The sequence below is a fragment of the Pecten maximus genome, chromosome 4 (genome assembly GCF_902652985.1).
Source record: "Pecten maximus chromosome 4, xPecMax1.1, whole genome shotgun sequence".
NCBI classification, from domain to species: Eukaryota; Metazoa; Mollusca; class Bivalvia; order Pectinida; family Pectinidae; genus Pecten; species Pecten maximus.
In genome coordinates, this window is record NC_047018.1 from 28,956,951 (window position 1) to 28,984,936 (window position 27,986).

Sequence of the window (27,986 nt, forward strand, 5' to 3'; positions counted from 1 at the left end):
GCTCGTCTGTTCGTATATTCTCGTCTTTACCGAAATAAAAACAAGCTGTACAATTGTTCATTTCAAACATGACTACAACTGCCAACCACACATATCCATAAATGTTGATTTCATCTGAATATTGCCATAGTTATCTGTCACTTCGATTGTAAACCCCATGCCAAAGTCATGCAAGAATTGGCCAATCAAATTGGTTTAACTTTTGATTTCCTTAATCTTGCAGTTACCTCCCTTACAACAGTAATACGTTCTAAGTATCGTCTACAGCAAGCAACCCCGTTCACATAACAACAAGAAGTTATCATTTGATTTATTGGTCGTTTTCGTCAAAGGAAAATGGTATTTGGAAATGGGTGGCAACGTTAACGCTATGACTAATCACCTTGACCACAAAAAACACCTAAATGTAGGCCTGTACACAGTACATGTACTATCTCCCAAACACGTAGCCTATTTATGATACAATGTATCGTCTCGAATGCCGTTTTTGATAGATTTCTTTTTCTAAATTACAGAAATACACATCTAGTTGATAATCACTTAACATTCTAGTACAAAATGTAAATATATTTTACACATTTAAGTAAAATCGTGGACATATTTGTAGACCTTGTTTTAATGTCAGCCACTTTGGAATGAACACGGAAGGGCAAAACTATCAAAACATCCGGAGACTAATGCGCCTGCACAATCATTGTTTACCTAGATATATTGACCTGGAGTTGATTCGCAAAGAATAGGTTCATTTAGTCTTTACATTTCGCTAGCGTTGTGAATTTCCCAAATCGTATGCATCTTGAAAACATCTACTGAATATGTTTCAACATTTTCTGTAAAACTACTAAATAAAATGAAGATGTTTTTGCAAGTAAATTATTTGAAGCGCAAGGCCATGGCGGCAGCCATATTTCGTTGAAACAGACAGTAGGTGGCGTATTGGTGAATGTGGTTCCCAAATATGGTTATATTTCACAGTCTAGTTCTTGATTGCAATAACCGAACATTAATGTTCGTTTAAAAATGCTTTTGAAATGCTGAAATATTTTGTATATTCTATCATTAATAAATATCTTACATGTTTGCAGATGGTGTGTGGAGAGGTACAAAACTCATGAACCTGAAAAAGATTGTAGATGATGCCTTAGTCATCTGTGAGAAATCGTAAGTCAGACCTCATATATACATTTGCAACAATTGAATACAAAATGTATCTGTGCTGGTCAGGTAGCTTATTGCATGGACGATGTATGTATCTTTCATCAAGATGACCAATGGTTATTGTGTTCCCTGACAAGACAACATATACTGATCACTTCATTGGTGTGATGCAGTTGTATTGTTTGTACAAAGGTTTATATTTTTGTGCAAAAGTTCTTTTAGGCTAGTAAAATCGCAGGGATATGTCTTGTCTTATATGATAAAAAAGAAGAAAAAAAGCAAGAGATACCTATATATGAAGACCTTATGTATAGGTATTTCTTATTTATCAAGACTTGACACCAGAAACTTCAAAACACTGCAGCTCGTCTTGTCACTCGTACAAGGAAAAGAGACCACATAACACCTGTTCTCATGTCGCTTCATTGGCTCCCTGTTGAATACCGCTTCCAGTACAAGATGCTCATGTACACATATAAAGCTCTGAATGGTTTAGCTCCTATGTATCTCAGGGATCTTGTGACACCATATGTCCCATCGAGATCACTTCGATCAGAACATGAAAACTACTTGGTTGAGCCAAAGACCCGAACCAAAACATATGGGGACAGACGTTTTGATAAAGCTGCTGCCTCCCTTTGGAATCGTCTCCCTTTAAAAATTAGGAGTGCCAGAAAAATTGATTCTTTTAAGACTCTTTTGAAGACCCATCTTTTCAAATTAGCTTTTAATTAGGATGATTAAAAGTTTTAACAGTGTTTTACCAGTATTGATATATAGACTTTATAGCTGGTTTAAGCTCACCACAGGAATGACTTGTTCTTTTATATGTTTTAGTGTTTTAATATCTTGCTTTTTATATATTTTAATGTTGTGAATTAATCTTTATTTATTTTAAGGTTGTAAAGCGCTCTAGCGTAGTTTTTAAAGCTAAATTCAGCGCTATACAAGTTCTGTATATTATTATATTATTGACATGCCTCTGTGACCAAATTTATCACTAGCCTATGCAGACTCACACTTTTCTTATTTTATTTGCTTATAAATTGGATATAGAGCTCTTCAATCCTCTTTGTTTACCAGCTGCAGGTATTGAGATTTACATTGTTTGATTATTTAGGAACCACCATGTGAAGAATTGTCTCGTTGTTAAGCATTTGACGACAACAGAGGAAATAGACGACCATGGGGATACAGAGGACGAGACTCCAGCAAAACGACCTTCACGTAAACTGAAGGTGAGTTATATTTATTGACAATGCTAACAGAAAGTATAAATCACATTTACAGTAACCTACATTCTGTATACTCAGCTGAGGTTAAACTCAAGTTTGAAAATTGTGGACTTTAGTGTGAAGGCTAAATGTTTAATCAAGATATTGGTTTGAAAGAAAATAATGTCCCTTCTGTTCGCGACAGAAGCATGCAAAATGTGTAAAAGTTAGATTTGAAATAATTGCTCACCCTCTTAAATTTTCAAAACTGAAAGGACAAGAGTATTATATCCAAGAGCTGATCCCAGGGTAAAAATCTTTAACTAGATTGCTTGAGTTTTGACTTTTAGCCCTGGAATATTACTGTTTTAACTATTGTGTCGCCTGCAAAGCATGACATGCGTTGCAGGTGACACTATGGGATCATTTTGTCTGTCGTTGTGCGGCATTGTCCGCATTGTTAGTCACACTTTAGTTTTCCAGACTTTTTTCCCCTTACCGTTTGCCACATCAATTTAACTTTGTATGTGGCTTTGTTATAATAGATTACAGTTTTGGTTTGAACCCCGCAATATATCATTTTTTGCTGGAGTTATCACCTCATTGCAGATAGCAAATTTTCATAATTACCTGTTTTGTGGACTTTTTTTTGCTACTGCCATGCTGCATCAATTTGTCACTTGATATATGGCTTTACCATATTAGATTACAGATCAAGTTTGAACCTCTTTTCGCTGTTCTATTTATTGCTGGAGTTACAGCCCTTTGCACATTGCAGATTCACATAATTAAACCATTTTCCTGACCCTTTTTCGCTACTGCTATAGCCTCATCATTTTGTAACTTAGTATGTGGATTTGTAAAAAGGAATTACCGGTACAATTGTAGTTGGATCCCCGTTCAGTATTCATAATGGATTACAGATCAAGTTTGAACGCTATATTATTATTCTTTATTTTGCTTGAGTTATGGAGTTAGGAATTACTTATAATTATTTCCTGTATTTTTTTTAAACAAACTTCTTGCTGTATTTTTTTCACTACCGTTTATCATATCAATGTGTAACTTGCTAATTACTTTTTTATGTATGAGGGATTACAGTTTGAGTTCAATTCATGTGTCCCGGTCCATCTATTGCTGGAGTAATGCCATACACAGTAATATCATGCAACCATGATACCCCCACATATGATCTCAGATGTTGTGTGGATGTTAAACTCCATCAGCCAACCAACCTGCAACAGAAAGCATGCTGCTTTTCATATATATATATATATATGGTGGCCTTGACATTTTCAAAATTATACCCTTTCAATCAATAGGGTGCAGCTAACACCTCCAACTAAATGGAATCCTAGTTAAGTATCACTTGCTGTACAAAATCACATTAAACACAATGTTCAACTGATTCATTGATAAAGCACGAATGTTAAGGATTTTATTGTGGTCTGGTTGGTTCCTGAGATGTAAACATGTATATGTGACTGATGTTTCACAGATCCACTGGAACAAGGAAAGAGACGTGTGGTGGCATAATGAAATGGCAGAAGCATCCACAGAGTGTGAGCCAGAATGGATGGATGCTGAGGATCATCTCTTCATGCTTTACACCAGGTAAAAATGACAGATAATTGTAAAGTTAACAGGGTCGTTACTTTATAACAGATTAGCATTGTAGCCGGTTATATTTGCACCTTGTGATAAGGTATCTTGATTTGCTTTACTGGAATTAATGGTATGTACTTCTGTAGAGCATATAGTGTTTTTCCAGTTTGAATATTGCATTGCCTCTGATTGCAGGTGATGGTTGGCTAAACTCATTTTTATATATACGGTAAACCGCCTTTTGGTTCAAATCGGCGAATACATGTAGTTTGAATATGTATTTTTCTCAAGACAAACAATAATTTTCTAGCTATTGATCAGGAAATACAGTAGAATTTAGGGCTGAATAACATCCCCATTCCCCTCAAATATTAAGCTAAAATTCCCATTTTGCTGGTTACAAATTCCCAATCGGATTATACATTGTCAGCATGCCCCATTATATGTGCAGCTGTATGTGACTATCATGCACGGATGAACGCTCCATGTCGAGGGTACACTGCACGCACGTAAAAATAGAAAACAAGTTAAAAATCATTTAAAAGAATCAAAATGATCTGAAGAAAATACAATTTCATTACCAGGCGAAGTCTTCCCGATAATTCCATGAGCCGGTTGCTATTGTCAGGAATCCTGTAATTTCATTGGTTAATGATGACTCGCATATCTAGGTTATTTCCTAACCTGAATAATGTTTCTCACTAGTTCATTACAGGCACAATCTTGCTACAGATCATAAGGAGTACATTAATCATGTTTATCCTACATAAAACACAGAGCTGTTCATGAAAGAAAAATGTACACTCATCAATATCCGATCGATTGAAAATGAAAAATTATGTAGAATGAAATTCTGAAATAAGATTTGAGGGAAAACAATCTTTGTGAAACATATATTAGCCTAACCCCATGGGCCGATATACCTTATTGCTAATCTTCTTACAGTCAATATTTTTTATATTCAATTCAATTAAACTTTATTAATTAGATCTAGCAATCTTATAATTACAACTGTGATTTGATGGCTAAATATGTACAAAATAAGTTACCTTCATACATGAATTTTTGCTGGCCATGGTACCCCTGAATATATGTTTGTACCTCTCAGATTTTCAGAGGAGGGGTATACTTTTACCCTTGACAGAATAAATGAGGTGCATGCTGATGTTTATAAGTAAATAAAAGTTGACGTATATTATTATGCAAAGAAATGATTTATAGACTTGTTGACGTGTGTGCATTCCATGCTTGTAGAACAGAACATGAATCAAATTAGAAAAAAAATCTAGAAGTAACCAAAAAGATGTTTCAGTGTTAAAATTTTTTTATTAAACAGAAATGGGCAGTCAATATTATACTCAGTTGTGCAATAAATGATCAGAAACCTTTTTGTATTTCAACCATTTTTTTTCCAATTTTAAGTTTTACTGCATAAAATTTCCCAAAGCAATGGACCCTGGACCCTAGCGAAAAAAATTGTAAGAAAATCCCTGGCGATAGTTTGAACTCTGATTGCTTATAATTTCGAATCGTTTGAACATGTCAAATGAAGAATGCATTGATTTTTTTTTCGACAAACTCCATTGAAAGCTCGCTGTTAAATAGTAAAGGGGGAAAGAAATCATGCCTTATGGAAACTTTCCGGAACTACCCAAAGTTATCTTTTATCAGAAGATATCTTGACTTTTAACATTTCTTAAACTAGGTAGTTATGTAGTGACCTTGTCCTTTGGACATTTAAGGTCACCTGAGATGAAGTGGTGGGCACCAATATCCCTCTGAAGTCTCTTATTCAAATTCTCATCTGTTAATGATTTCTGGTCTTTCAGTGGCTCTACAGGAAAGCCCAAGGGAGTTCTCCACACAGTCGGTGGATACATGATGTATGCAGCTACAACTTTCAAGTATGACTTTGACTACCAGGAAAATGACATCTACTGGTGCACAGCTGACGTGGGTTGGATTACTGGCCACACATACGTCTGTTATGGTCCATTGGCTAATGGGGCCACAAGTGTCATAGTAAGTGGTCGGTTCAGTATTGTTAAAATATCCTGGGCAGATTCGTAATCTTTCACTGTGTTAATCTATTCTTCTAACTTGTTTAAACAAATTTGGATTAATATACACATTCATTGAGGCTTTTTTTGACAGTTTGTGCACACCTGATACAATTTGTCTCTCTTTTTTTCTCTCACTAGTTTGAGGGCACACCTTTCTACCCAGACCCAGGCAGGTTCTGGGCAATCGTAGAGAAGTATGAAATTACAAAGTTCTACACAGCCCCGACAGCCATTAGAGCTCTCATGAAGTTTGGGGATGAATTTGTCACAAGGTGAGCATTGTAATCTATGGTTTTGAATCTGCAATTTCTAGTAAAGCAGAAAAAATATATATAATATACAAATCTGTCAACCCTGACTTCAATTGGGCTTTAGGTGAGATTATGGGTTTTGAACATTTATACTAGTCCAAGAGAACATTTCCATCCTTTGAGTTGTTGAATAGTTTCATATGAGGAAATAGCAATGATTTTTGTTATGTTATTATGCAAATTCAGCACAATATTTGACTGGTTTGTGTATGGTCTTGCAGTCACATTATCTTATGCTGGTTCACTTCACTGCTGAAAGGCTGCATATTTCTAATAAATAATCATAACCCCCTGAGTATACTGGAAACAGTTGTCTGTCTGTCTGTAGCAAAAAATTGTCAGGCCAATTCCTCCTTAACTGGTGACCCGATTCCAATGAAGGACCATGTGTAGATGTGCATGCAACTTTTTTTTTTCTTCTCAAAATTATTGTTGCTACTTGGTAACTGGTCATTGTAAACAGCTTTACAGTCATTTGGCCCGATTTTATTCATCTTTGGTCCAATGTTGTAAGTACAGTGCAACTTCCGAAAACCGAACCTTCTAAAAACCGAACACCTCTGAATACCGAACGAATTGTCATTGTACGGAATTGGTCCTTCTTTATTATAGTATTAAAAAACTTCCAAATACCGATCCCTCTGAATTCCGAACACCGGACTGATTTTGTGTCCGGTTCCTGTTAAAATATACCAAAAATTACTTCTGAAAACCGGCCTTACCTGGGCGATTATGACACGAGGTCAGGCCAGTCAACCGTGAAACAACAACTGTGACGGGTATTGTGTGAAGCCTTATTGTCTCGGGACCTACGTAGGTGATTTGTACAGGTATCCAATATATACCCCAAGGGGGCATTATGACGGAAGGCCTAGTGTATAATCAACACGACAATTATGAAACAATGCCACACTTCATTGAAGCGCGTCGGTTCGTTTATCTTCTCAATGCAAGTAGAGCTAGAAGCCTGAGTTTCGCATTTAATTTAAATGAGGCCCAAAAGGGGTTGTTTTCGTAAAGAAGCCCGTGATGTTTTTTTTAAACAAAGCGATGTCGGAAATACGACCAGAATCATCTGATCAATTGTAATTGATATTGAAACAAAACATCTTCACACCCTTTAATATTATTTGATGTGTAAAGTAATCTGTATCGGACTATTGGCCCCATCCACATGACGATTCACCGGATGTAACAAAATGTAGGCCGATCGTAAAGTGTAGTTGTACATGTGAAAATACTGTTTAAAACTATTGTTATAGTCATTTGCCTTTCTTATATATTCTGCAATATATACATTGATTAACTTTCATAATATGCATATTATTCAGACAACCCAAATTGTCTAAGTATGTACGTGGCGTTTTGTAATCGGGTGCATTCTAATAAAACATCGTCCAACCAATTATATCCGGAATTTGACCGGTCATTTTTCGATCAACTTCTCCAAACCGAACCCTCTATAAACCGAACAAATAGTCATGTCCCATGCATGTTCGGTTTATAGAGGTTCCACTGTATTAGTCAGCCATGGCTTACAGTTCCAGTTTGATATTAAGTATGTATTGTTGGATGTTATTCTAGTCAATAAACTCATTTAATGTGTCAAAAAATGTCCCCCCTTATTTTACACAACGATGTTTGATTGATTAAATCTAGATATAACCGGTCATCGCTGAAGGTACTGGCCACAGTGGGAGAACCAATCAACCCCGAGGCCTGGCTCTGGTACTACAATGTGGTAGGGGAGAAAAGGTGTGCCATTGTGGACACCTTCTGGCAGACTGAGACAGTAAGTCATGATTTCTTCAACATGAAATTATTCTGAATTATCACAGTTTGAAGCTCGCCAGCCTGAGGGGATAGTCACCTTATGCTGTGGTGTACATCATTTGTATGGCCTCTACTTTTCCTTGTAATAACTTCTTAAAATGCCTTGGGTCATTATATTTTGGTGGGATAAAGGCCTAGGGCTATCAAATTAGTTCAAGTGAATGACCATGTCCTACTTCTAAGGTCACAGTTATCAAATGTATAAAGATTAAAAATTGTAACTCAATAGTAATAGTGTATTGCCAATTACATGCTTGTGTGATCAAAGTCTAGTGAGTTGGTTCTTGAATGAAGGGATGTAAATTAGTGATCCTTGTCAATGACCCAGACTAGGTGTAAATCAACATAAAGTCTTTCAACAAAGTCTCCATCGTGCTTCTTGTTAAATGTTAAACACGTCAATATAGATGATAATGTTAAACACCTCAATATAGATAATATGAGCAGGATCCCGGGAACTCAGTATGACTAATTGAACATTCAATCTCATTTGATTGGCAACCAGCTGAATTGAATATTAAAAAGAGTACTGTAACAGTGCCTTTCCAGTCTAACATGTACTTCTCTGGTAATGTTACTAGAGTTGTTTTTAGCTCATCACCTGGTCCAAGGGACTAAGGTGAGCTTATGCCATACTGTGGTGTCCATCTGTTGTTCATATATCAACAATTTCTTCCAATGATGTTTTCTTCTTAACCACTGATTGGAATTTAAGCTTTGCACTGGATATCATTCATATTTGATTGGCAGCATCCCAAGGTGTTGGGGATTTAAAATTGTACAATTGGGGCTGATGACCAGGGGGCTGACGGGCTGGGCCAAAAGGGGGCAATTTTGATATTGCTATTAACGACTTATTCACTCTCTAGAACTAGGTGCTAGATATCATTCATATTCGACTGGAAGCATCCCTTCGTGTTGGTTATTGTACAAATGCTGGAGCTAACAAACGCATCCCCAACCATGGGGGCTGAGGAGACGGACCAGAAGGGAGTAATTCTAAGGAATGATTAATTAGAATTTCGTGTTTTATCTAAGGTTGCCATATCAGATACAGTTGCCCTTTAGCAATCACACTATCCACAAATTTAGTTCCTGGATGAACTAATTTAATGACTATAAATATTAATTTACATGAAATTTGGTCAAGATGTTCAGTTCACAAAATTGCAAACTGGTTAAAAATCAAGGTCAAAGGTCAAGGTTATTAGGCTAAAATGTCAAGGTCAAATTTTGTATCTTTTCAGTGGTAAATCTTTTGTTGGTCAGAATTAAACAAGGAGTCATTATATTACTGACCAACAATCAATATTACTGGGTCAAAGGTCGGTCATTTGGGTCCTAATGGAAATATTTTCCATAATCACTGAAACAGCCAATTGAGCAACTTGTCTTTTTTTGTGTTTATAGAAAAATAAAGCAGACTTATTTTTTATAGGTTTAAAAGAGTACAAAGGCTGGAAACTTACAATGTTATTTCAACATGAATTTGGTGTACCATTCAGAGATAAGGGGTCATTTTTGATAATTTTTATTTCACATATTTCTAGGGTGGACACACTCTAACACCGCTTCCTGGAGCCACTCCTCTCAAACCAGGCTCAGCAGTAAGTATACATCTGTCAATTCCTTGATATGGGGGCAGAAAGTACAAAAGGCCTCTGTCTTTTTGTCCTTTTTCAAAAGCTGAAGTTTTAATTTGTTACAATTTTATTCACATTGAAACATGTGGTGTTCAGTGCACACACACACATACATTTTATATAATAAATACATATAGGGTAAGTAATAACGACAGTATAATCCAATATAGGTACTGGATCCTAACAAACAGATGTCCGTTGGATGCATATTACTAGAAATAGATAATTTGTTAAGTAGTAATATTGACAGTACAGACAAGTAAATAGTCATATTTTCGAGGCAGTCTGCCCCTTTATCGAGACACAAGTAAATTACAAATGATCACATATAGACATAGAACTTGGAACAGTTACACAAATATAATGGTATATTGTAGTTTGATATAATTTTGTACATTTCACAATACTATTATCCACTTTTAATTTCCAGACTTTCCCATTCTTTGGCATAGTACCAACCATATTGGATGAAAATGGCCAGGAAATCACAGAGGCTGGTAAAGAAGGATACTTGGTAAAACATCATCACTTATCTCTTTTTGTAATATTACAAAGTAAAGCCCAATCTGATTAAAGTACAAATCATCATTATACACTACATTAAGAAGATCTGATGGTGGCCGTTAAAGGGTTAGATTTAGTTGGCCTAAAGGGTTAGATTTAGTTGGCTTTGGTGCTTACAATATAACAGGATTTTTTAGGCATTTATAGGGCAATCAAAAGGTGTCCCTTATAAGCCTGCTCTGCAGCGAGTGCAAATTTAACAGGCCAACAATGTTAAAAATGTTAATTAGCCTTTGAGCTGTCTGGTTTAAGCTCACTTGTATACTTCCCAAAGGTATCAACATTTCTATTTAAACAACTTCTTCTCAAAACACCAAGAGGCCCAGGGTTATCATACTGGGCCAGTAGCATGCTTGGATGAGCGACCTTAAGGTCACAGGGGTCAAATGTGTTAAAATGTTTGAAAAACTTGTGAAACATGATATTGGGTCTGTAGCGTGCTTGTTTTTAGGTCATCTGGGATAGAGGGGCATGGGTGAATTTCGCTAAGAATATGATTTAATATGCTACTCCTCCTTAATGCCTGAGTAGATTACAGCTTAATGGGGCTGGTTTGTCCTATAAGGGGACAGTGCTGTGGCACTATGCATACGTTTTCCACTGAATATCATATTGTAAGTGTAGTGGCCGACGATGGGTGCAACCATCTTAATCTGGCTGACAGTTTGGGACACTCGGATATTATCGATTCAATAATGACCAACCATAATGGGTGCCAGCTGGAACAAACAGAAACAGTTTGATTGCATTGTTGAAAGGTCATTATCTGTACAATGGTCAAACAACTGTTATCAAAAATACATTCATTCATATTTGATGAATTTTTGAAAAACATAAAAATTTTAAAATGATGGAAGACATTATTTCAATGACTGTTAAGTGAAGTGCTATACACCTGTAAAATGATGCTAAAGTACCAGTAATTTTGATAGAATGTATATATAAGTCTGTTAAAATTGGTAAGTTATCAAAATAAGTTTTCTCAATATACAACCTAGGAAGACTGTAAAAACAATAACTATTTTTGGTGCAGTTGCTATTTATGTAGATTATCTGTTAAAAAAGGTGAAGATGATATATAAAATCAAATTGTGTTGTTGAATTTCAGGTGTTCAAGCAGCCATGGCCTGGTATAATGAGGACAGTTTATGGAAACCATGAGAGATTTGAGACTGTGTACTTCAAAAAATTTCCAGGATATTACTGTACAGGAGATGGTACTAGAGTTATTTGTTGTTTCTTTTATGTATAATCTATAAAAGAATGACTGAAATCCTGAGTTGATCCTATCTGATTCCAGGATTAAATAGTTTTTATACTGGCCATTTCATTCTCTACATCTGTTTTGTTAGTAATTGTCAAAAGTTCATTGTAATGCAATGCTTGCTTGGGACTGAATAAAAAAAAGATTAACACGGGAGTGTTACTACACTGAAGGTTTAAAATTTTTGATAAGTAATGTTTTCAGATAAATTTGAAATAAATCTTGGAACACATGTCTAAGTTTGAGCATGAGAACACTTTAATATCAACATGGCAATAGTATGACATTGTGGAAAGAAAAACATTTCATTTTAGTAAACTTTGTTTTATCTTTTCACAAAAATTGTTCCTGTTTAAACATTTAAAGTTTCTTTAAATCAATTCATGCTGTATATAATTTTTTTACCATTTTATTATAGGTGCAAAGTTTGACGAGGATGGGTATTTCTGGGTGACAGGACGAATAGATGACATGGTCAATGTTTCGGGCCACCTACTTAGTACAGCTGAGATCGAGAGTGCTCTGATAGAGCATGCACAAGTATCCGAATCTGCAGTGGTGTCCCACCCACACGAAATCAAGGGGGAGTGTACTTACTGTTTTGTCACTCTCAAGGAGGTGGGTAAAAACTTACAAGCATGTTCACCTCTTAAATCCTTCCATTAAGAAGGAATCTGATTTCTCAATAAACCCCATAGTCATAAAAGTAACACTCATCTACAATGACTGAGCATGTAACAATGTCATTGTACCGTAATACTGGCCAAATAATAAATCAAAACACAATAGTAACCTCAAAGTCGCAAAGGTTTCAACCTCAAAGTGTGTTCAGATCAAACAAACTTAATGACCCTTCATCGCAGAAGGCATAAAAGATTAATGATTGTAATACAATGTAAATGTTTTTGTTTCAGGGCTGCGAGTTCAGTGAAAACTTGGTTGTGGAATTAAAGAAGAAAGGTATGAATCTGGTTAATTGTTGAAGATTGGAATAAGTTCTTAAGCAGCATTTCTTCTTTTTGCTTTTCCATATTTTGTGGATTTGAACTGCAACATTTGTGGTATATTTATTATGTTCAAAATAACTCTGATCTTAATAAAACTAAAACAGATTTTAACCACGGTATTTAAAGAAATATGTACTGTACAATTCAACATTCGATGAACATGAAAGACTTTATTACAACATATATTTGCCATTTAACTAAAGACCACTGTAGTTTAAGTGGCTAAAATTGTCATTTCAAATAAAGAGTAAGCAGTTGGGTAAATATAGAATTCCTTTTCACTGAAAAAAATTAACTTGTAATTGTGTGTATCAAATTTTAAGTGAATCTGACTAAAACTGTAAAACGGGTTAATAACCTATTTATCTTCGAAGTCATCCTACAGTCATACCTTTTTACTTTTCAGTGAGGGAAAAAATAGGACCATTTGCATCACCAGACTTTGTTCAAAATGCTCCTGGTCTTCCTAAGACTAGGTCAGGAAAAATCATGAGAAGAATCCTCCGCAAAATTGCAGTAGGTGACAGAAATGTTGGTGATATTACCACAATGGCTGATGAGAGTGTCATTGAGAAACTGTTCCAACTCCGCCCAGAAACTGCCTGAAAAGTGTCTTCAGAGAGGAAATATTGAATACTTTGACTGTTATATCATATCATGACCCAAAGTGATATTGTCAAGACTTGAGATTTGTAGTATCATTATTATTATAGAGGCATCATTGTTATAAGAAGAGGGATTGCATGTAATTTTGTTTAGGGACTGCATTCAAAGGATGCATATGAAAAGAAATTTTGTTTTTCCAACTTTTTGACATTTTTGACTTGTGTCAGAATAATCTTAACAAATTTTTAATTTCTAAATTATTAGAACTTCGGTATGAAAATTAATACAATCATAGGCTATTTCTCAGGTGAATTATCCAAGAAAGTTATAATAACCAAAATAAAGCAGAGCAATACCTATTGTCACGTGTATTACATGTTCCTTGATATACATGTATATTACTTGTGAAATTATGATGTTAAAATGTTAAACAAGATGGAACTTACGCAATTCACCAAGAAAAAAACCCTAAAGAACCTGAGAAAAGTATTATAATATTAAATCAGATGACATTTTGTCCAGAACACTTAACCATGGCACAATAGCATAAATTTTTAGTGCAGGCACTATGAAGAAGGATTTCCAATCTCAACTCTATACATCTTGTTATGGAGACGGACACCTACATTTAATGTATTAAAGCAACACTTTCTCAAAAAAGGGTGAATCTGATATTAGTGGTCAGCATAAATTAGCCACACCACTGCGCTCATTTAATTACTGTCTCAAGTGCCTGCCTTATAATGTATATCAGAATTACCCCGATATGAACAAGATTGTTACTGGAGGTGGAGCAATATTTATCTTACTCTGGACAGGGATATCCAAAATTTTACCGGTTTAAGATTTTCTTATCTCGCCCTAGGTTGAGACAAGCACCACATGCTTTTTGCACGTTCTCAACAATTGCATTTCGTCATGTCAATAATACCATGATGTCACAGCAACAATATAATGAATCACGTCAACAATTCAATTACATCAAAGCAACATTTGCTTGCAATTGATGTCGCATCAATATTAGATACATAAGAGGGTAAACAGGGTAAGAGAAAAATAATCATTCACTCCCATGGAAGTGAGACAGGAATCTCAACAACCTTCAAAGTAAGATACTTAAGCTGCCTAACACTCGGCAAGTTCTGTGTTTGGAATTGTAGAATCTTCTCCCCCCAGTTGAGATTCCCCTGTCTCATCTCCAAGGGGGTGAAGGATTCTATTAGTTCCTTTCATGTGGAATCTATATAGGACAAATTGTCAAAGGTTGTACTTGCATTCCGTTATTGATGATACAATGATATGTATCCTGTAGGGCACTGTGTGACCTTCTACAAGTGGATGTAGGTTAAATGGCGAGAAGTTACCAGACAAGACCATGTCATTCCATAGACAGGCATGTCAGTGTAATCTTGTAGGAAGAACAACCAAGCAGCATAATATATGTGTATATGTAGTACTAAGTACATTGATCAGGAGAGCTGTATCTGTATACCAGTTACCATTGTTGTTTACATTTGATTTTAATAGGTGTAATTCCATATACCATATATGTACATGGTATGCATGCAAAAACAGTGTTCACTTGGAAGATTTGGGTTTTATTGGAGAAACACATTTGTTCCATATATTTTGAGATACATATTGTGTTACATGTTATGTTTACATCTATTTTGTTTTTATGCTTCATTTATGAAATATTTAAGCACAGTTAAACATCATTATAGAAGTGGAAAACTATGTATATATTTCTGTTGGATAAACTAAATTTAAAGTATACTGATACACAAGCTGTTGACCATGTCATAAGTGTGTGTCTCTGTTGTTTGCACTGTTTTCTTTTTAATTACTGTAATAATGCATTTGTTATGTTTTAAACATGAAAACAAAGCAATAGAAACTGTTTTCCTTTTTTAACAGTAAATTAACTGTAGCAAAATTATGTATTTGATATTCCCTACATAACACAAGGATTTATGTTTGTATTCAGTTGTACCTGGTACATACTAATTGCAAACAAATGTATATAATACTGAATATACATACATAAGTTTAAAGTTGCAAAATGAAAATGAATCTTTATTGTTTTTCAATTGATGCCGCATTTAATTGTCAATTCTTAGGTATAAACTACCTGTGTAATATCTTTTTTCTGAAATGTTTTTTTATTATGAAGATTAAGTTTACTAAACTTTTTGGTTTTATTTTGTTCATAACTCTGTTTTCTCAAAACTCTTCTCTATCAACGGGTAATATGTGGAATGAAATTTAGGATAAACTTGCAATTTTCAAATGTGTTCGTTCTTGGTATTTACAATTCATAATAGTTATTTCCTTTTGGAAGATACTATATTGTAAGTGTATTAAAAGTGTACATGAATATTCAATTTTATATCAATATTTGCAATATTAATTTTCAATTGATAATCTATTGTGCTTTATTACAGCCAGTTTGGCTTTAACATTCAGAACAATTAAATCCTTTTCATTAAATATGTTTTATTTACAGATTAAATAAGATCACCTTTTTGGTAATATTTTACATTTTTAATAATCATTACACGATACCATGGTAATATTTTACTGTTAATAGGATTGGTTGTACACACAGGATTAATAAAACATGGTTTACAGGGTACATCACACAATGTATTGCTCAGGTAGAACTTTGGTGGAAATCTTAAAATAAAACAGTGATTAAGAAGATTCCAGATGCTTGTGATATCAAATTTACACGATCGTATGTTAATGGGTGGAATTTAATTGTTGGTTGTTAAGATATTGATGCTTTGGATTGTATTTATAACTATTTAATATACATATTGACTGCTTTCGTTCTCATCAACAATTAACACAAGTTGGAATTCCTGACCTACTTATATTATGAAAAAGCATTGTAAGAATAAATATATTTATATTCTGTACCCAGAAATGACTTATCTTCATTTGGATATTGATACAATTGCATGGTGATGATATAGAGACTGTTAACACATAAACAATAGGCAGGCTTATTCAGGAATTAAAAAGAAGGGGAAAACCCCCCAAAAAGCATTGGTAATAGAGCAAGAATGGTTAGTTAAAGTAACAAAGAGTGAAACTTCATATTTTCATTCATGGATGAGAAATCATTGAAACATAGATGTTTTATTTTGTGATCTTCTACACTACAAGTTATTGATTATTTTAAGCCATGTAAAAAAGAGATCTTATCATTTTCGTTTTTGGAACTGGTATAACCAGTATAAGGTGAAAGATTGAGATCTGGAAGCACTGTTCTTGTCTGTAGATTACATGTGGTCTCTTGATAAAAGATATCAGTAAATGATTCAGTTTTAGAATAATTGCTCCGACAGTGTGTATGTGATGAAAGTAATTAAGAGCTTTGGAAGAGGCTTTGATTAGTGTGGCCAAAGTAAAATGAAGTTGGGGAAGCAGTAGTGCTATCGGTGTGGTTATATCAAAGTTAAATGAGCTGTAGTCGTAAGTGTGGTTAAGTGATAAAAGGTTAATGGATCAGTTTTGGAGATGTAATGAAGTGTATACAGTGTTATTTTCGTTCATTACTGTTTGTGTCATAGTATAAAGTATTTGTGAATGTCTTATTAACCCCTTAACATTTGTACATTATAGTATTGTAAACATCAAGTTAAATATTGGTCAAGGTTAAGGGGTCTAAATGTCACAATTAAACATTTTGATATATATTTTGGTATTCATGTGTAGTCCCTGCTCTCTTTATGAATTCTTAGTTATGTAAATGTCTTAAAATTTCAATATGCAAAATAACTCAGGGATTCACAGCAATGTCAGCAAACATCTACATTTTCCAAAATCCTCAAAAATTTGGCCTTTCATTTGTCAATCAAAGGTACATGCAGTACTTTGATACCAGGTATTGGTTAATATGCAAAATATTTACAAAATCAAGTTTAATTATCAAAATGAATGAGATACTGTTTAACACATTTTCTGCAGTATGAATTTGTGTGTATTGTCTTTTACATGACTGAAATAACCTAAATGTCTAATCTCGTTCAGCATGTGACCATAGCCATTTCTTAAGACATCCATAAAAAAAATAGCAACCTGTTCATTATAATGCATCATTGTTCCTGTTTCTGTGATATTAGTATATAATGTGGTTTAACAATGTTTGGTATGTATGTCTTGAATTAATGTTCACAAATGTTTTGTATATGAAACCAGTTTCAGAAAAATCTCTGTAACATATGTCTAGTAAATCCCACCATCATGTTTTATGGTGGAAGCAATCTCTTGATTGTGCTGTAAAATTGAGATTTGTAGGTGATGTAGAACATGCTTGATTTTAGGTAGGTAAATAGAGCATGCTTTATTTTAGGTAGGTAAATAGAACATGCTTTATTTTAGGTAGGTAAATAGAACATGCTTTATTTTAGGTAGGTAAATAGAACATGCTTTATTTTAGGTAGGTAAATAGAACATGCTTGATTTAATCAGTTGTATGTAACTTAGAACATTTAATTAGCTTTGTACACTTGGAATATTTTCCACAGATCAAATCCTTCCGTTAAAGGTGCTATTGACAATGACATCTCAGACTGATGTCGTACTTCAGGAAGTATTTGGTCAGGAAAATGAGGAGTGTGGGGATTTTAGGGTTAGCATAGATAGTATGTAAATGGCTTCACCATTAAGTACTAACATGGCATTTTGGTGTATATGTATACTTGTAAAATCAATAAATAATCAAGAAACAAATGTAAAGTTCTTATGGCTTTTATTCTACATTTTCATGACACCAGAGTTAGAATGACTCCCAGTCATCATGCTTTAACTGGAAGGATGTAACCAGAAGAGGCCAAGACTCTGTGACACCGAGACAAACCAGGATAATTTATTAGAAAAAGGAGATCCACTTTTTGAATATATAACCACTTTTTAGGACACCATGGTCTGATTACTTACTGTAAACGTACTACAGATTAGCGGAATGATTAATTAGAACACCAACAATAATTGCCATTGAAACCATTACAGATAAACTACAATTAGTGCATTTTAGTAATTTAGTAGAATGCTTCCAGTGCGTAAATTGCTAAAATAAGATCAGCACTGAATTATGTACGTTTACAGTATCTGTAAAAATCATAATGACCCAAACTAATAATATCAATTAGTTCAATATTATCTTTTTTGGGAGTTGGACAAGTTCACTCACTGCCTTGTGACTTTAAGCTCTTTACAATATAATCACCAGGGTAGGTGGTACTTTCAGTTTGGAGGAATCGTTTGTCACAGTTACTGATGAACAACAACTCTTGACAAACTGTTCCTTGACCAATGAACACGACCAAGTGCTTATTGTGCATCTCCACGAACATTTCTTTGGATTCATCCCTCTGATTTGGATTCATCTTTTCTTTAGACAAGTCACGGATCTGATCTGCATCCCCATGTCTGAATTGAAATCATCATCTTTGATTTACGATGTCAGTCATCCAGTATCTCATTAGAGCACAGAGTAAAACTTTGGACTCTGAAAAATACCAGAACATTCCTTTTATTTCTACTTGGACTGGGCATGGAAAAAATAATTTGGCAGCTTCTTTGATGATTATTTATCTACAGGGTGTGTGCCTCTAGTTATCCTGCTGACCCTGATGAATGTTGTGCTATTATGTAGTAAATTATCGGTGATAAATCCAGACTCTGTAATAGATTTCAAAACTTTCTTGTAAACTTTTTATTTTACATATGAGGTCATATATGGACACAAAGATATATTCAAGTAATTTATAAACAGAAAAATAATGAAGACTGGGATTTGGAGCAAAATATAATACAGTCAAACCTGCTCTAACGACCCCCTGTACATAACGACTGCCTGTCTATAACGACCGGTTTTAAGATTCCCCGTGAGATTTTACTATATAACGACCCTCTGTATAGCGACTACCTGTCTAATGTGGCTAACGACCGGTGATTTCGGAACGGCGGTCGCTAATTTGTTTTCTATAGCGACCGATTTCTGCCAGCCATCTTCTGCTCTCGGCAGTCATCCCTCATAAAATCCCCGGAAATTCAGACACATCGACCCTGGCTTGATTAAACAAACAAAGGACCACCACAACCCTGCCCTTAGTATATAAACAAAAGACCCCTACCACCTGTTAGCCTATAATTACTGTAGCTGCCCTGGCCTGGGGCTCGGTAAGAGAGGAGTCGGGTTACCATGCGTGTCGGTATTACATTACAACTGTGCACAGGTGGCTTCATTTGACACGGTCAGTTAATTTTGTGATTACAACTAGGATACATCACTTCAATAACAAACACTGGTCATATCTGTCAACAAGATTTACTCACATGAAAGCCAATAATGCCTTTCTTAATCGTAGCTGTCGGTATCAGCGTTTGTACTGCCGCCATCTTTAATTAGTCAATACTAATAAAAAGTCGTAAACTGACACAAATATCCGGATTTCAATTTGGGTCAGAAAACAAAATATTTTGGTTTTAAGAAGTAAGACTATAACACAAAATAATTAGTAGTAACACAAATATAATTAATTTACTAATTTATTAATTATTGTGTATTCTTTTTCTTTATTTATGAAAGAAAGGGAGATAATTTGATAGATACATATAGCATTATTTCAGAACAAAATATTTTAAAAAAATTATCCATAAGACCATTTTGAGTTATATTTTGTGTTTGGGTCCACAAATCATTAAATATTAAACCCTTCAGATTTATAAAGTTTATGCATTTATTTAACTTCTGACTGGTCTTCTGAATGCCCTGTTCAATGACAATTTATTTATGGCAGGTTTAAGTAAATTGGTTGGTGCAATAATTTGGACCTGTCTATAAAGGCAACCTGTCTATAGTGACCGTTTTTCTGCTTCCCCTTGGGCGGTCGCTATAGACAGGTTTGACTGTAGTTATAAAATACACACATATAAACGAGTCACATTTTTAAGATTGTAAAGAAATTTATACCAAAGATGTAGAGATGGAATTCTAAAAATGAAATGTAAAAATATAAAATGTTTGTAGCATTAGTCATACAACAGGTTGTCACCATTCATAAGATGTGAAAATTAGACATACCATTATCAATTGCTACTGTTTCGATGTTATCCAGCTGTTTGATTTGTTCTTCAACTCTTTGATGGTCAGCAAGTACCAGCAGAGTTTTTAAATGCCAGAGATTATCGAATTCACTTATCACAACATCCTCCTCCCTCTCCGATATAGAGGACACTTGTTTTAACAATTTATCCAAGTTTTCTTCACTGTAGCTAGTGTCTTTCACTGCCACTACAAAAATAAGTAACATTCAGCTTAAATTATAACAAACTGCTTTCTTTGCTACTCATCCCTCCCCCTTGTGTGTATAATCAAACATGCCTTAAGTGACCAAATGTACATAGCTATTTACTGGTTTATAAAATCACAAATTGGAAGGGCTTTCCTTGTGTATTGAATTTTCCTTCACTTGCCAAAACCATGTAGGAAGTAAAAGGAACATAACCCTCACACATGTACATGTAGGTACTAGTAAAAAGGAACTAAAATTGATGTGTAGGCTCTGAAAGGGACTTCCCAACACATGTTGGTACTAAAGGGGACACAACTCTAGCACACATGTAAACACTAAAAGGAACATAACCCTAACACATGTACATGTAGGTACTAGTAAAAAGGAACTAAAATTGATGTGTAGGCTCTGAAAGGGACCAATCAGACTACCTCTGGCCTTTCCGGCAAGCTCGATTATTGAAAAGAATACCTGAGGAGTTCCAATTGATGTAGGCACTAAAGGGGACATAACTGTTTAAATGTTTCATAGTAAATAAGTACTACGTATACTTTAAACTTTTAGATAAAAGAAACAAATAGATCCATCATAGAAGCCCATTTATCATGTATTTAAGATGTTGAAAAACTATTTCCCTCTAAGATTTTTTTGTTTAACAATGCATAAAATCTGTAAATAAGGATACACACCATCTTGATCATACACTTCCCATACAGCCTTGACAAACTCCACCAGCTTTGGTACGTTGTTACATAGCTCTTCTCTCCGACTGAATGAGGACATTGGACAATGAGAAAATACAGTGTGTGATCTAGATCTGATATAACATACAATTTATATACATGTTTGTTGTCTCCATTATACTTGTTCACATATTATGATTGACATTTGATGTTAAGCTATAAATATTAGTAAAAGCCTCAACAATATCCAACTATACCTGATTTACAAATATTTCATTTTCATGTATGTAATAAATTATGTACACCTTACCTTTTGTTCAGTTGCCCGCAGATTTCCTCTGTATGAACAGAGTATGTAAAACCCTTCTTGTTTTCTCCAAGAGTCTCTGTTTTCTCTCTCTCTTTCCTTTTCTTTTTCTTTAATTTCCTTTTTTGATTTTTTGTTAGTACTTGGTTAGCTTTTTCAATTCCATCTGTTTTCTGTTTCTGTCTTTGTCCTTCTGATGAGTCAGCGTTTCTTTGCTTCCTTTTCCGTCTCCTCCTCTTTTTAACTGTTATTTGTGCATACAGTACATTGTATGTGTTACATCAACTTTAAATATAGTAAATGTATAATTTACAATATCTGATAAATATCCATGTAAAATATGAGTGAAACAACCAAAATTGTGTATAATGATGGCAAATAACCAGTTTCTTCAGTCTTAATCCTTACTTTAATCTCTTAAATTTTATCAGTAAAAATCTTGGCATTGGATCTATATCCATGAAATTAAATCATGTAAGATATCTGTGTTCAGTGCCTACATAAAATCTCTTGCAATGAAATGAAGATTGAAGACAATACGTACAGCAATCATAAATGATACCAATATATCGATGAAAGATTAACACAATATAGTAATGGCCTACATGTTTTGATCTGCTATAATCCCACATTTCATTGCTGCTAATATAAACTTAAGTACAGGGGGAAATTTGACTCTGCCAAAAAGGTTTACTTTTAAATATAACCTGAAGTGATAAACTAATTTGAGGATCTGGTTCTGTATAACACATCAGTCAACAGTTAACATTTGTATTAATGGTTGGACTGATTCTACCTTCTTCTTCAGACTCTGATTCACTGATCTCATCCTCTTCTCCAACAAATTCTGGTCCTTTTAGACCTTCAAGTGGATAGTCTTTACTTGGAGGAACATCGGAGGGTTTGGTAATCACTCCGTAAACTTTTTTCTTTGGTATGACATGACATGTATAGTTTGCAGTAATGCATGTTTTATCAGTACCAGTTTCTTGTGCTAAAATATCTTGTTCCTGCTTTGTTGAAGGTTCAGATTCTTCAGAATCCCCATATAGACGCCGAAGTAACTTCTTCTTGAAAACTGAAATAAATGGCACAAAATTATAAATATATTTTAATAATAATTATAATAATATATACATGTATAAAAAAGAAAACCTGTCAAAAATGGGATTGACAACAACAAAATTAAAACTCAGCTGATGAAATATTTTGTAACTGTAGCAGGCCGGGTTTTAATTTTAAATGCTGTACATATATTTGTATGGTCAAATCTTTCCATTCCTACAGAAGAAGGATTAACCAATTTGGTACACATTTCCCGTTTGGTCCCGCTCCTCAGGCCCACGATGTATACAAAACTAGTTCTTCTTCGCCAAAGGATACTCCAGTGGTTCATAACGAATACAGTAGTTACCAGCACAAGTTACGTATCCAAACTTAATATCATCGGGTCCGTTTTTATTTTAAAAAAGAATCACTTTAGTCCAACAGTAGACCACAATAACTGCACATTACATCTACTGTATATAGCTACCTAATTATATAACCAGACATATCATGTTTAGAGCTTTAGATTAAATATAAGTTCACATATTCTTTACCAGCATCTCTCATAGAATCGCACATCTTTAATCTTCAATGTTAATATGTTTCTTGAAATATTGCTTATTTCGTTGTTTGATTAAAGCTTCTTGTTGACCTTACTGTCTTCTCTTTAGTTGGGTGCGTTCGATTACAGTTTTTAAACGCGGAAGAACATGATTTGTTATTGGCATAAAGTAGAGACGTAGAATCTCTGTCAAGTCTTTCGTATATTAACTTGGCTATAATATATCAGTTAAGTGGATGGATCATTTTGACTACCCTATAGGTACTAAATACACGACGCTGTATATGAAACACAGAAATAAAAACTAGAACACCGACATAAACTGAAAACCAACAGATTTTATTTTGCTATATCTTTATTTTTTTCATAATCCACAATATCAATATCAGCAATCCTCCATACCATCATGACACCTAGTATTAAGTAATTTTATAAGTTATTGCAGAGAAGCGAACGAGGATATAATATTTCTTCAAATTTTGACACAAAGATAGCAACACCAATAAAGTTTATATAAAAACGATTGCCACTCGTATATTCTATATCTAGTACAAATGTAACGCATACACGTATCGTTTCTGAAATTGAAAAACTTTTTTTTTGCATTTTTTCTTAAGTTAAAAAGCGCAATATGTTTAAAAACAATCAACATTTTTTTTATTGAATTTCATTTGTATTTTAAAGCCAAAACGTGGGCAACATATGTATAAAGAATATATATTATAATTAATAAAAGCCGCACGATACAATGTACGCTCAATAATAACCGTCATTTTGTATACCACAGGGACTTGGCACAAAATACTAACCCCTCGGCCATTAAATTAATTATCTGTTAACAGTGTAATAGTTTAATGGCCGCGTCAGATCAAACATGTACAGCACATTAATACATTACCGGTAAGTGATAGTAATATAAACATATCATGGCGGATGGACAATGTATTATTGGTAACAATGAGACATTTAGAGGTTATGTAAATTCTTTTAAATGTAAATAAATACGCATACATATATGTACCATACTTTTGTGAAATAAAACACGGATTGAATCTAACTCGTCCTTTGTGTTATTTAAATAGCAGATACATGCTTTCGTTTTCTATGTTTTCATTTTGTTGTTGTTGTTATTTTAATTCAAAGATCGTTCAAAGCTAATATATATTTTGCCATAGTTAAAATGCAAGAATCTTGTCAATTGATTTCCCCAGATAATACTCGCGGCAATTCTAGAATCAGCCAGATAACATTTTATTATAAGTAAAAACCTTTAAGTTTTTGAAAGCAAGTAAACTGTATAGAATCACGATCTAAAGTTGCATTACCTCCAATATATTTCTTTTTAGCTTTAAAGCGTTCTGATTTGATAATACAAAATCGAAACCTAGCATTAATTTACTTACTGAGCACTTCACTTAATGCAGCCAATGCCTAAGAATATAGTTTCTGTGTCAACCCATTCACAAATACGTGTAATACTAATAATTTCACAATTGGATACTTACAATACATATACACGGACTGAAGGGCTTGGAATTGGCGCAAAGTCCCTATAGTAAATAAACATGTAAATGGAATGTTTAAATTCATACACCGAGAGAACTACTCTGTGACGTCATCATTAAAAGTTAACAGGTCTGTGTTGAATCGACCAAAATGAAGAAAAATAGAAAGAAATAAAAGAAAAAAAGAATAAGCTATTTCTGTTGTAATATTGTTTCATTAGATTTAGACATTAGATAGAATATAGATGAAGTCATAGAAAATGTATAAATAATAACGTGGTACTATTAATAACTAAGAATATGAGAGAACAAGAAATATATAGGGCGTTAAAATGAATTCCGTGTAAAATTATCACAAAAACGACGTCCCACAAAAGTTGCAATATCATCGGTGTTGAAAAATCCTCGCCCTCTACCGAGTATCTTTGGACGGTAGAGGAATATAATACATCTATATGTATCAAAATAACAATAGGCATTCCATAAAGATGTCGGACAGTATGTCATCTACAAATCGCACTGCAGAAACAAGATAAAAACATTCATTGTATGACAAAAATACAATTGTATAACTATGACATTACACACCATTATATATTTCAAAAGACACTGTATACATTGGACACTGAACAGACATTGTAAAAATTAAAAAAGGACGAATTGTATGAATAATACAAGACACAATGTGTATAAATAAGACACAAGACACACAGTGTATAAATAGGACATAACAAACAGTGTAAAAACAAGACACACAGGGTATAAAGAGGACACTAGACACACAGTGTATAGATAGGACATTAGACACACAGTGTATAGATAGGACATAAGACACACAGTGTATAAATGACACTAGACACACAGTGTATAACACAGTGTATGAATAAGACATAAGACACAGTGTATGAATAGGACACAATACACACAAGACACAAAACACATAGTGTATAAATATGACACAAGACACACAGTGTATAACACAGTGTATAAATAGGACATAAGACACAGTGTATAAATAGGACACAATACACACAAGACACAATACACACAAGACACAATACACACAAGACACAAGACACACAAGACACAAGACACATAGTGTATAAATATGACACAAGACACACAGTGTATAGCACAGTGTATAAATAGGACATACGACACAGTGTATAAATAGGACAAGACACACATTGTATACGTGTGAATAAGACACAAGACACACAGTATAAATAGGACAAGACACACATTGTATACGTGTGAATAAGACACAAGACACACAGTATAAATAGGACAAGACACACATTGTATACGTATGAATAGGACACAAGACACAGTATAAATATGGCAAGACACACATTGTATACGTGTGAATAAGATACAGTGTATAAATGGACACAAGACACACATTGTATACGTGTGAATAAGATACAGTGTATAAATGGACACAAGACACACATTGTATAAATAGGACACAAGACACGACGGTTAAAAAAGTACAAAAGTGTAGTTGATATACATTGATAAACATTCTAATATGTCATTAGACAGGTATTGTATAGTTAGACGTTAGCTAATGTATAACAGACACCGACAAAGATGGTAAACGTGTAAATATAACAATTGTAAATAAAAATGTGAAATAAACTTGTAAATATAACTGTATATACATTTTGTCAATTTACATATTATTACATCAATATACAAGCAGGGAAGAAACCCTGGATCAATAGGATCCCAACATATCTATATACACTTTATATCTCCATATTGAATTGGGTTAAATTCTACACCACATGTCCAAAGCGAGTTAGACTAGCTAATTGTTCATCCTTCGTCATCCAAATTTCATGATTCAATGAATTTTATAAATACATAAACACGCATATTTACAAATGTTGTCAGTTTTCTCTGAAGAACTACACATTTTTCTTCCACACATCTAGCACTTTCACCAACTCATCTGCAGACGGCCGATTTTCAGGAACCGAATCCCAACACTGCGAATAGAGGTCACGATAGCAAAGTTCAAACGGACACTGCTCCGACATATTTGGGTGTTTAGGGCGGTGTCCGTAGGCCACAACACCGAAGATAACTACGTGCTGGTTCTCATTACCATATGGGTTATCACGGGCTAGCATTTGCCACATAGTAACGCCGTATGAATAAATGTCTGCTTTCCTAGTAGGCGCATCACCGCGAAGTAGTTCTGGCGCGCGATATGCAAATGTACCAGTGAGGGATGACCTTTGAGTGGGGCTGACCTTTCCGGTCCCCTCCTCTAAAATCTGGGAGCACCCAAGGTCACCGATTTTACAAACACCGTCTGGAGTGATGAGGATGTTGGCAGGTTTAATATCCAAATGTACAATATTGTTGTCATGGAGATATTTCAGACCTTGAGCAATCTGAGTGGAAAATTTCACTCTGATTTCGATCGTCAGGTCGACGTGGGATTCGTTGAGAGCTGTCTGCAATGTTCTGTCTCCGGCATACTCCATAACGACCCATGCCCCATCTTCGAATGACGTCATATGGGTAGCTCCTAATGATTGGACAATATTAGGATGAGCGAGTTGCATACACCGAAGCTCGGCTTTGAAACTTTCAAACATAGCATCGGGATTTTTGCTCATGGTAGGCTTCTTCATTACTTTAATAGCAATGGAGTCATGTCCAGACTTTCCATTTGCCATATACACAGAACCAAAACCCCCGGCTCCAAGAAGTTTTCCAAGTTTGAAATCTTCCTTAATGAACACTGAATCATCATCATCAGCAGCGCCATTTTTCTTGATCAAAAATGGTTTTCTGAATTCACTACTGAGACAGTTCCTCTTTGATTCCGACAAACGCTTGGATTTTGGCGTTGAGATGTTCGGTTTTGGAGATGAGCATCGGAGATGTCGGTATTTTCCAAATAAGGACTTCAACGTATGCGCTGGGCTGTTGTGTCCATGACGATGATGAACTAGGTGTCCACGTGTTGGGGTATGATGATGGTGACCGTGATGAAATGTATGTGTTTCCTCTCGCACTTTGACCATAACCATCTTGATAGTTCGTAGATTTAGCACTTTATGAACTCGCATATACAGGTCGACGGATGTCAATCGAAACATTCCTTTCTAATCCTGAACACCTTCCGTCCAATTTCATTGGCTAAGTCTCCAATGCAGCTTGATTTCCATTGGTTAACCACCTGAACTTACAGATTTTTGATCTACCCGATTTACTTTTGTTGAGATGTGTTCACATTCTGCTCAGATGATACACACACTCATCTTACCGGTAAGGTAAGTTAATGGCT

General features: G+C 34.6%; 3 protein-coding genes across 3 annotated transcripts; 1 reads left to right on the plus strand and 2 right to left on the minus strand.

The window, feature by feature from the left end:
- Window positions 1–1,085: 1,085 nt before the first annotated feature.
- LOC117325731 (acetyl-coenzyme A synthetase, cytoplasmic-like) lies at window positions 1,086–18,008 on the plus strand (the record flags this gene model as incomplete). The annotated part of the gene is given in 12 exon segments (XM_033882165.1): window positions 1,086–1,161; window positions 2,279–2,396; window positions 3,871–3,986; window positions 5,807–5,999; window positions 6,179–6,312; window positions 8,011–8,143; window positions 9,735–9,791; window positions 10,258–10,341; window positions 11,500–11,608; window positions 12,074–12,273; window positions 12,570–12,615; window positions 13,069–18,008. Coding segments are annotated over 12 exon segments (1,466 nt in total), but the record flags the coding sequence as incomplete, so codon positions are not given.
- A 2-nt stretch (window positions 18,009–18,010) lies between these two features.
- On the minus strand, window positions 18,011–23,280 carry LOC117325733 (RNA-binding protein 25-like). Its single transcript, XM_033882167.1, has 6 exons — window positions 23,167–23,280; window positions 22,362–22,643; window positions 21,569–21,809; window positions 21,265–21,344; window positions 20,365–20,574; window positions 18,011–18,786 (listed from the first exon to the last, which is right to left on the minus strand). The coding sequence occupies exons 1-6, from the start codon at window positions 23,189–23,191 to the stop codon at window positions 18,722–18,724; spliced, it is 903 nt and encodes a 300-aa protein (XP_033738058.1). The 5' UTR covers window positions 23,192–23,280; the 3' UTR covers window positions 18,011–18,721.
- A 212-nt stretch (window positions 23,281–23,492) lies between these two features.
- On the minus strand, window positions 23,493–27,834 carry LOC117325732 (serine/threonine-protein kinase mos-like). Its single transcript, XM_033882166.1, has one exon. It carries the CDS (start codon window positions 27,796–27,798, stop codon window positions 26,593–26,595), a length of 1,206 nt encoding a protein of 401 aa, XP_033738057.1. The 5' UTR covers window positions 27,799–27,834; the 3' UTR covers window positions 23,493–26,592.
- Between the last annotated feature and the right edge of the window lie 152 nt (window positions 27,835–27,986).

Excerpts from the sequence above, each read along its gene's own strand:
- LOC117325733 (XM_033882167.1), bottom strand. The coding sequence starts at position 23,191 with ATGTGCGATTCTATGAGAGATGCTG. Across the intron at positions 21,810-22,361 it reads ATCAGAGTCTGAAGAAGAAG|TTAAAAAGAGGAGGAGACGG; the intron begins GTAGAATCAGTC and ends CACAAATAACAG. Across the intron at positions 18,787-20,364 it reads AACAGTAGCAATTGATAATG|AGTCCAAAGTTTTACTCTGT; the intron begins GTATGTCTAATT and ends GGTATTTTTCAG.
- LOC117325732 (XM_033882166.1), bottom strand. The coding sequence starts at position 27,798 with ATGTTTCGATTGACATCCGTCGACCTGTATATGCGAGTTCATAAAGTG.